An 11,218-nucleotide genomic window follows, 5' to 3' on the forward strand; every position below is an offset into this window, starting at 1 on the left:
TCCTTTCTCAAATACTTACTGACCATGAAACCTAGGGCAGCCGACGTTCCACAAAACTAGCAGTGATTGCCTTACACACAGTATCTGTTCAATAAACCTTAGTTATTACTTACAGAATCCCTGTGGGACGACTGACTTGAATTTCTCGGACGCCGTTAAAAGTAGCTATTGCAGAGCTCTGTTAGTTTGGTAACTGTAACAATGAAATTTGCTTCTCTGGATCTATCTCCAGTTATTCTAGTCTTGATGTATGAAGCAAGACAGAACAAGTTCACTTCCTGTTTAACATAAGAGAGTTAATCCATCCCTAATGTCATTATGAGAATTGAAACATTAGCCATACCACTTAGAAAACGCCACCATTTTCCGGTAATCAAACTATGAAAGAATAGATGGTACAAAAAGGTTTGCATTTCAATAGAACTAGCTTTATTATTCTTCTTCTTATTATTATTTTAAACAAAAGAAATGGTCTAAAAGCAAATGCAGATATGTACCAAGGGATGGACGTGACCCGGTACTTACAAAGGAGCTGCTGTGTCATAAATGAAAACAGAGTGTTAGGGGAAAAGTAAGATTTCAGGTGCTGTCTGTTTGGATAATCTGGAGACGCAAGGTAACTGAAAGAAGGCGCTGTACCAAGCAATCAGCAGGAACAGAAAACAAAATGAAACAAAACTGCCAGCAGCTGCTTTTCCAGAGAACTACGTGCTGGCAGTGTGAGAACTGGCATCAACTCACGGTCTTCTCATTTTCCCCATTTTCTATAATTTTCCTCTTCTTCTCATCTGTTTTCTTCTTGAAGATGTTATTGCGGTAAAACTGAAGCTCTTTGATGCTTTCGCTAATGTCATCCAGTGCCCTACAAGCAAACACATCACGCTGAACTGAAATGTCCACGGAGGTTATGAGCAATGGACTAAAGAACTTAAGAACAGGTATTACTGTAAATGCCACTATCTGATATCATTAAGAAGAGGAACATTTCAATAAATCAAATTTAAGGGCTTCATCTAATAAAAAATAAGTTTGCTGAAAAATATTTTTCTAAAACATATCAGATGATAAAGTCTCCCAAACTGTCCTAGAAAATGGTGGAGGGTTCCATGGGGAAAAAAGAACTCTGGGGTCAAGTAAGTTTAGTTGAAAATCTAGGTCAAATATTTCTTGTCTGAACTTCTTTGCAAAGCATTTCATGTACCCATGTGTACCGCGAGTTTCCAAAGGGAGGCTGTACTACATACACAGTGTTTCTAAAACTGAATCGGCCACATTTGTGGAACACTCATTAACAGCTCATGGAACAAAGTCTGGGAAACACTGTGCAATACTTAATGACATCCCTACACCAAATATATACTGGCATGCTCAAACATAACTCGTGACTCAGTCATAATGCACATCGATCACCAGACAGCACCTAACCATGAAAGATCTACTTCTCTCTCTGGTGGAGATTTGTGCTATAACCAGGGGCAGCCTGACTCCATCTAACAGCCTCTCTTCTCCTCCAACATGCTGTTTCTCGTCTGTCGTGGCCTGAGAAATCGGGTAACCGAGATTATTAGAACAGTGTGCAGGTCAATCAGTAAGCCCTGAATGATAAGCCAAGGGCCTCTTCTAGAGAATAAACTGCACAAACGTTAGAGCAGGAGTTTCACGGCGGTTATTGTGGCTAACCTAACAGTTCTGCTTTCCTCCCAGGTCTTGGATATCCAGTGGACAGCTCAAACGATCAAAACTAAAGCCTCTGACTAAATCAAGGTATACAACATCTTATCCACAACACTTAAGTCCATAAAAGATCTTAAAACCCAAAGTACTTTTATGACTCACTGTGTGGCAAAACCTGATTAATCTTGATACAAGGCTATTCATACTCAGTAGTTAGGCTATTTGGTGTGAATATCCCTATGTTTCACTGCAGAAATATCAATGTGTTTGATCAGGGGATGCTTCCTCTGACCTTATTAGGCATGTTATATAATAGTAAACACTACAGATACACTATTACCTTTCTAAAGCTTGAAAAATTCTGAAATCTGAAAGACATCAAACCCTGTTTCAGATAAGGTATTCTAAACCTGTATTATTGTGCTGTAGCCCATTTAATCCTTCCCCCCCAAAAAACACTAGAACACCACACCCTCTAGAGCAGGGATTTGGTCTGTTTGCCTAAAACTGTGCGTGGCACATGGTGGGGACTCCATAAAGGAATGAACCAAATGCTGCCCTTAGAAGCTGCCTGCTAAATCCCCCATCAAATTTTATGTTCCTCCTGAATGATGACAAAATTTAAAAAAAACAAACAAAAAAAACAAAAAAAAACTTTTTTAAAGAGCCAGTAAGTACAGGACACTAGACAAACAAGATCTTCAAATTTCTTTGGTTCCTGGGCCTAAGTCTATAGACATAAAAGAAAGGATCTGAAAAACTAAAAAGTATCAAAGTTAGGCTATATTAATACAACTGTCCACAAAGTGTTGTAATTAATTTCAAATGGCTACAAGTTCATGCTCTTGCTGGGAGGAATATTAATATTGCTCATTACTAGAAAGATTATAGACTGTTTCATCATACCTACACACTAAGCTATCTAAAAGTTTTAAAACTGCAATAAAGACATACGATACTACATATCTCAGAATGGAATAACAGAATCCTGAACAGAGCTCCAGATCATCTTAGCAAAAGAAAGTTGTCTTTACGCTGGTGGACCTTTATTTTTCCCCCAAGAAAACAAGAGCAGAGAACAGACATTATTGTAGGCAGTCAGGAGTTCAAGAGTTATGTGCTCGTCAGACAGCCAAGCTCTTGGAAGGACCCAAACTTACCTGTGAGAAGCAGCCTTCTTTGGTGCAAATTCATATTCTTCTGGATACCAGCGTCTATACACAGCAAAAACGGAACTCTCAAAGGAAACTGTCTCAAATATACTGGATAATTACCTCCTTCAAGCAATTTATCAACATGGAAAAAGGCATTTGGGTCAACTATCAAGTTGCCTCCTTGCCTGGGACTCTCTCTTCCACCCACGCTTCACCCTAGATATTCTCTTTAGGCAAGCTCGTCAATGTGTAAGATTCCTAGATTCACACCATCTCAGCCCTCCCCCAGTTGGTCATGGGCAGCCAACCACCTGCTGGACATCACACTTCTAATCAACATATATAAAACCATACTTATCCTCAAGGCCTCCCTTCTCCCATCCACCAAATCGGCTTTTCCTATCTTCCCCTTTTTCTTTGAACAGTTCCATCAACTGCCTAACTGCCCAAACCAGAAACACTAGAATTGCTTTACCGCTCTTCCTTCCCCCACTCCTTCGTTCATTCGATACCGTGCCAAGGGATGTTCTCAGGTATTTTATCTCCGTACCCTTCTCTGCCACCCAAATGCCATTTCCCTTGCTCATTCTCCTCTCTCCAAGATGAGGGAAAAGCCTCCTTTCTGATCTCCCTCTTTTCTTGCCACCTTCTAATCAGAATGATCTAATTGTTATCACTCATTTCTCTACTTGAACTTTTTTAAAGGAACCCATCCCTTACAATGTTAACCATCTCAGCAAGGCATACAAGCCCTTTGCAAATGGCCTCACCTCCCACCTTTACCAAACATCATGCTTTGCCCTCCAGCATTAGTGAACTGTTTGTAAGGCCTCAACTATATTTTGCCCGTATCTTCCTGTGCCTCTATTTCTTCATACTTGTGCCCATTCTAAAGAATCTTCCCACCTCACCTAGATGCCTAGAAAATGTCCACTCTTCTTTAAATAACAACTTAAAACTTATTTCCTATGCAAAGCTTTCCCCAACTTCCCATTCCTCAATCCGGTACATTTCAGGGCTCCTTCCCCCTTGTGCCCTCGATATTCTCTATGCACATTTCCACGACAGGAGTCATCATAGAGTATATTTGGAGGGTGTGTGCTTTACACATCTGTCACCCCATTAGATTCTAAGCTATTTAAAGGCTTTTCATCTGTATGTTCCCAGCACACAGGCCAACGCGTGGCACAGGATGGGTGCTCAACATGTTTTCTCAACTAACGAAATTTATACAGAAGATTTCTGGCATAATTCCTCGCAATTCTTACCAGTCCAGAATCAATTAAGCAACTGTCCCAGCGAGCGAGGGACAATGTTGCACACCCACCTGGCACCCTCAAGTTCTAGAGTTCTCTTCAATTACTTTCCACAAATTCTCAATTAAAACATGCTAAATGGGGCAATTCAATGGATCCTAAATATAGCCCTTACCTGCACAGTTCTTTAACAGTGCTCACATCAATTATTCTATAATGAAGATGTTTCATGAACTGGGGCATGTATTTGTCAAGAAACTTCTTATCTGCATGAACTGAATTTCCTAGAAAGACACCAAGCATACCGCATCTGTGTATTTCTAGCAATATACAACAGGATATAAAAACTCATTAACTATTTTTGAAATGGAAAGGATTTTTTTTTTTTTTTTAATTTAAACAATTCCTAAAAGCATCTCAAAATCTCTAAATCAGGTTTGAGGGCATGTGATTAGGTTACAAGTGCAGATTTCTGAGTACTTAGTCAGGCTCAAGGTAAATTTATTAATGGCCTCTCTCCGGAAAAAAAGGATAAATCTACCACTCCACATACTTAACACACACATCTATTCGTTACTTTTTCGGATCATACCAGATGTGCAAATTTTCTCCCGTGTCATGAAATCCACACTACTAACACTAAAAACTTAACTGAATCACATTAAGTACATAAACCTTTATTCACATTCCAATTTTAACAAATCATATCCATATTCATGTTTCCATACAGTAATTTATATTAAAAACACTAAATTTTAAATACGTACTTTAAAATAGACACCAACGACACTAGCTAGAGGGAGATTACATATACAACATATGCTCTAGTACTTAATGTCAGAACTTTTTAATGAAATTCAAGGAAAGCATAAGCTATCACATCAATTCACATATACAAATACAAACGCATCTCCACAGACCATTAACTGTCCTCTGACAATGGCAGTGCTTTCAAAACCTAGAACTGGCCTGGTCTCTTTAAAAAGTCAATGTCACACGGGGTGGGGGATGAGGGGGGAGGGGGGAAGGGTGGGCGGGGAGAAACAGGTAAACTTGTGCATGAGTCTTGATTGAGTCCTGGTTCAAAAACAATTAGACATTTCCACATGGACTAGATATCAAATGATGTTACTGAATTATTTTTAATTACCTTAAATGTGATAATGACACTGTGGCTACCAAAGAAAACATCCTTATTCTTAGGAAATACTTAACTGAGAACAAACTGAGGGTTGATGGGGGGTGGGCGGGAGGGGAGGGTGGGTGATGGGCATTGAGGAGGGCACCTGTTGGGATGAGCACTGGGTGCTGTATGGAAACCAATGTGACAATCAATTTCATATTAAAAAAAAAAAAGGAAATGCTTAATGAAGTATTGAGAAATGAGGTTTCAGAATGCCTGCAATTTACTTTCAAATGTCCAAAACATACATGGCACAAGGTTAACCATTATAAATCCCGCTTTTCTGCACATATGAAATTTCCCATAGTAAAAATCGGAGGGAAAATTTTATTAAGTCCGTGTACCCTCGATCTCACACTGGGTTTCAGGGTATTTTTCCAATACTCATGTTATAACGTACACAAGGAAAACAGAACACGAAATTAAGATGTATACTCTAAATCGGGGTAAGTAGAAGGCATGATGGTCTTAGTGGATCTTTCTGGAACTGCGGTCTCTTGAACTACCACAATGGAAGACTATCTACGAGATATACATAGGATCGGATTTTACCTGCAAGCGGACAGAGCCCCGGAGGAGTCTGCTGTCGTACAAAGGACAGAAATTCATACTCTGCCTGTTGCAATGTCATTGTACTCTCCTTCACTGCCTTGGTTAGACCAGACTGCAAGAGAGAATCCCCAGCCCCCACCAGAAACACATCAAGTCAGTTTTCAAAGGCATCCAGAAATGAAACTTCACTTCTAAAACGGGCAAATATAACCACAGATGGACTATTCGTAAAGCTCAAGTTCAAAGTGAAACTGCCATCCTTGCACTGATTTTTTTTTTTTTTTTCTTAAAGAATCCAGGCCCAAAAGGCTATGTTCCTGATTGTTAATAGCATTTCCACACAGTCAGAAAAGACGGTGCTCAGAGTCCGAGGATATAAGCTCTGGGAAGAAACAACTATGAACAGGAGAGCAGCATTCCCCCTTTTCTGAGAGTTGACGTCTAACCTTATCCAAAAGACTGACTTGAGCAATACTTGACAATCCGCAATGCGTTCGCGACAGACTGAATGCAGGAGAGGAAAAGAGAGAACATTCAGGAGATGATCTCGACAGGTCCCAAAGATGACAGGTAAACAAGCAAGTGGTCTCCCAGGCTTGCCAAGCAATCTTCCTCTAACCCTTTTTAAAATCCCATCCAACAATGGTATAGGATTCAGATGTGGGAGCAACACGCTCGTTACTGATCCCCAAAGCAGCACTCCTGTTATTTGGTAATGTTACCTTCCCATGATGCTCCTTACACCAATCTGACATGCTGTCCAGTAACTCATCTGGCTGTTTTATAATCAGGTTAGGACCCTGTGGATGGGAAAAGCCATTAGTCATCCAGAATCAACAGGGACAACCTTGGTGTCTGAGGTAAAGTCTAACCTCACTTTGTGAGGATTAAACACACAGGTAGCAGAGAAAGAGTTGAGGGCCCTTTGTTATCTCTGTAAGTGGTCCTCGTTCATGCCAGCACTGTGTACAATGGTGAAAAGGAATGCACACACGCGTGCGCACGCACACACAAACGCACATACACACACACGCACGGCTCAGATGAGTGAAATGCCCTAATAAGAAGACACTAGTTGCCTATCAAAGGTCAGCAAACCCAGCCCTGACCTTTGGCTTTTTTCTTTTCTTTTTTTTTTTTTTTAACCAGTGAGCTAAGAATGATTTTTACATCGCGAAGAGTTGTACAACAAACAAACATGTGACGGGTATGTGGCACTCTGAGCCTAAAATATTTACTGTTCAGTCTTTTTTAGCAAAGCTTGCCAACCTTTAATTAGGAGTTCAGTTTGGAAAGTGTCTATATTGCCAAGTGAAAGAAGCAAATTGCACAACAGCAAGTATGTGCATGTGATTTCATTTACACTGTATAAAAACAAATAAATAAAAATACACACATTTGTATATGCATACAAAGTATCAAGAAAGTACACAGAGTTTGGGAAGTAGGAGGCAGCAGCAGAAAGGGGCAAAAAACTAACAGGTGACTAGACATACACTTTAGATAAAGTTACACTGTTGAATTTTAATGATATTTTTATATCAAAAAGTTAAAAGGGTAACTGGTAACATCTGGGGGGGTGGGAAACACGTGGCCCTCTAATTCTCCTCTCCATTTAACAGAACATTCAACTTCTGAGTGTCTCAGACACAGTCCCAGCAGAAACAGAAGCCTCACTTGTGGCATTAAAACAGGTCATTTTGGGCGTCGTTTCTCTGTACAATGGAGATAACAAACCACCCCCTTCCCTCAAAGGGCTGCTTAACAGGGTAAAAGAAATTACAGATATCAAAGTTTCTGAACCTTTTTGGAAGAAAAGTACTCTATGAATCCAAGGTATTATTACAATTAAGGTGATAAAAATAGTTTGCAATCACTGAGAGAAAAGGCTAGAGTTTGACTATTAGACATCTTACAACTAACAAGGACTTTCAGCCAAACAAGAAAACTGGTAAAGGCAATCTCCAAGAAGCAAAAAATTCACTGATTACATATATTAAAACACATACACACAACACACACACAAAACCCTCCTATTGTTTAAAAAAAAAAACAAAAAACACACATTCAACAACAACAACAAAAAAACAATTCTAACAAACTCTGATGGGAAAAGCAAACTATTAATCTAAGGCTCTATAACTTATTCTAGGTCCTGGCTCAGAACCCTGCACTATCTACAGAAAAATTTTCAGGGTAGGATGTTTTTTCCTCTACCAGCATAAAACTTTTTCCACAGACTCATATACAAAAATAAAACATATTTTCCACAGAAATGACACTTAAGTGCCAATAGTCCATAAGCATTTTTTTTTTTTTTTAACATTCTTATCCTCATCTGACTGAGTCTATTTACAAATGCCACAGTCATCTGCAGCTGTGTGAATACAGACCCAAATTTCCTCCAGGGTACATATTAACTAACTGGTCCATTAAACTGTCAGTATTTCACATTATATCAACAGACTAAGGGAAAAACTCTTCTTCAGCCAAGAGTAAGGAGGGCTGACAAAATAAAGACACTTCGCTTCACTATTCATTTGCAGTAAATCCCAAGTGACAAAAAAAAAAAAAAACCCAAAACACAGAACTGTATTTAATAAAGTTAAAAAAAAAAAGAGCTAGTTGTTATGATGAGAAACACAAAGTCTCATGATTCTCCTCCAGCTGATGTATCAAGAGGTACTCCAGGATGTGTGCCTAGTACTCCACAAAAGTAGTAATTCATCTATAAATGCCTTCTCCCGTCTCTTACCTACCAAGAGAAGTAGAGGTCTTACTGGAGATTTATGAAATGTATCCAATGTCAGTAACACATCACTACCACCCTCCAGGAACTGACTTTAACAGAACCGCCTTTTCCACAAGCATCCCTACTGTGTTCCTGGAGTTTCTTACTACCTCTGAAACTGCTGACAGTATGAGACCAGGGACCAATTCAAGACCAGGATTTCACCGTCTACCAATCAGAAGCTCTCTCCCACACTTCTCAAATGCTTCACAAGGGGCCAAAGGGCAACAGGTGTGTTGTTTTGCTTAATGTTTCGGTTAAAAGCAGCATGTGAATCATGCCCAATATATCAATAGGAGAATATGCCGATTCTGCATCACCAAATTCTAAAATCTGAATATAGATCTAGGTAACCACACATCCTAGTGGAGAAGGCAGAAAGTGGACATACAGACTCAAGTTAAAATTAAGGTGATGATACAAAGATGACAGTTTGGCATGAGGCACTAATCCTGATGAGACAACAGCTGGTTGTCTGGTTGGTTACCAGTTCTTTACCTCAAATGCCTGGGTGAAACTCCTGGCTCCCCCAAATAACAAGCCAGGTGGCCTTGGGCAAATTACCCAAGATCCCTGCCAAAATGTCCTCTTCTAGAAAATGAGTGTAATCTCCTACCTCGCAGTCGCTGTGAGGACTGAGAGTACGTACATGTAAAGCACTTAGAACTGTGCGTGGTGCACAGTAGGGTCTCAGTAAACGAGAGCAATTCCCTTTGCCATTTGGTGCATGGAATATTGAAAACTAAATAGGTTGTGAGAGACTACTTCGGTTCTACAACCAACCCTACCATGACCTAGCACATTACTTTGGAACTTAACCTATATATGGGCCTCAGGTTTCCTATTTCTCACATAAAGAGATGGGGAAACAATGATTTAGATTTCCAATACACTCCAAATAGTATGACTGTATTACACGGCATCACCTACTTCAGCCAAAATGTTGAGATCAGAGTCAGTTATCAGACACGCCATCTCAATAATCTGGTCCTTCTCAATGTCCAATCCTGTCATCTGCAATCAAAAGTAAATATGTAACACACACAGAACCAACTCTCTATTTACCCAATTTTATTTAACTGGAATCCCCCCAAACATATTCATCTCCCATAGCCAGGATAAAAGAGACAATGATGCTTCCCGGGCTAGCCCTCCAGGCACTAAACATGAGTCATTTATTCAATAAATATTTACCAAGGGCCTACTTTATGTGAGGCACCCCAGTTCTACTGTAGGACAGATGCAAAGTCAGCAAAATTGAGGGCTGACACCATTCAATTTGGTCAAGAGTTAGGCAACTCACATCGCTACATCTCTGCAAGCTTACAAAGTTTTCACATTAATTACACCACTTGATCTTGACCACAATCTAATGGAGAAAGCACGGTTATTAACCACCACTCCCCCCCCCCCCCTCCATTTCATATATAAGAAAACTCAGATTCAGCGGAGGGGGGAGTCCTCGGCATGGGTTTGGAAAACCTAAAGGGATCAAAAGTAGGTTCTAGTCCCAAGTGAGACCCTAACAGCATGACCTTGAATGGGACGAACTCTCTCTCTCGGCCTCAGTTTTCTCGTTTATGGAATGAGAAGTAAGGCTGAGTCATCTCCGGAGTCCCGTCCAGCTCGAACAACCTAGGGTCCCATAAGGCTGCGGAAGGGGAGTGTGGAGGCTGGCACAGCCGGTGCCCCAACCCCCCACCCCGGTGACCCTAAGCCCAGAAGAACCAAAGCGTTAGGGAGGTCACACCCGAGCGGAGTTCGGGGGTTGGGGCGGGGGGAGGGGGCGGGATGCAGCCATATGGATGACTCTTCCCTTTTGAAAAGACACCCCACAAGTCCACCACGGTCCCCAACACCCGCAGGAGTCCAGCCTGTCGACCTGCCCCGCGCAGCCCGCAGCCCGGCGGCGCTCACCTGCCACACCTGAGACCCAGAGACCCGCCGCCGTCCGCGGACAGGCTCAGCTGCTCGGTCTCCGCGCCGAACCCCACTTGCCTCCCCTCATCCCCCCTCCCCCGCCCCGCCGACCGCACTCACCTCCAGGTCCACCCAAACCATCCGCTGAGCCATGCTCTCCCCTGCCGCCATGGCTGCGCCACCTTCGCGGACACCCCGCGCCCCGAACTGCCCGCGACTCCCACCCACACCTCGCAACAGCCTGGAGCCCAGGGAGCCGCCTAGCATCACCCGGCACGAGCCGCCACGGCCCCAACCTCTCAGCCGGCGCTGGCGCAGGCGCGATGGTCGCTAAACGTCGCAAACCCGCGGGGAAGCGCAGGAGCGAAAACCACAAGTCCCAGCATCCAGTGCGCCGGCTCGCCGTGAGCAGCCCGGCTTAGCTGCCGAATGGGATGATGGTATTTGGAGTCTCGCCTGGTGTTCCGACCGCTTTCCCCACCCCCGCCACGTGTTTTCGGATGTTACTGGACGCGCATGTTTTTCAGAACTAAGTTTATTCGTTTCACAGAGTTATTTCCTGAGTTTGGATTAGTTGCGAACCGCCTGGTTGAGAAAGAAGTCTCTTACTTTGTTTGGTCAAGGGAGATATGGTTATCTATTTATACATGTATACATATACTTTTTCAAACAGATCTTTCCTCTTTTT

General features: G+C 42.0%; 1 protein-coding gene across 1 annotated transcript; it reads right to left on the reverse strand.

Moving 5' to 3' along the window:
- Positions 1–406: 406 nt before the first annotated feature.
- Positions 407–10,864, reverse strand: REXO2 (RNA exonuclease 2). The gene is made up of 7 exons (XM_049612857.1): positions 10,651–10,864; positions 9,541–9,624; positions 6,542–6,619; positions 5,820–5,931; positions 4,260–4,368; positions 2,835–2,888; positions 407–862 (listed from the first exon to the last, which is right to left on the reverse strand). Exons 1-7 carry the CDS (start codon positions 10,795–10,797, stop codon positions 733–735), a joined length of 714 nt encoding a protein of 237 aa, XP_049468814.1. The 5' UTR covers positions 10,798–10,864; the 3' UTR covers positions 407–732.
- Positions 10,865–11,218: the final 354 nt, after the last annotated feature.

Source organism: Panthera uncia, chromosome D1, assembly GCF_023721935.1.
Source record: "Panthera uncia isolate 11264 chromosome D1, Puncia_PCG_1.0, whole genome shotgun sequence".
NCBI classification, from domain to species: domain Eukaryota; kingdom Metazoa; phylum Chordata; class Mammalia; order Carnivora; family Felidae; genus Panthera; species Panthera uncia.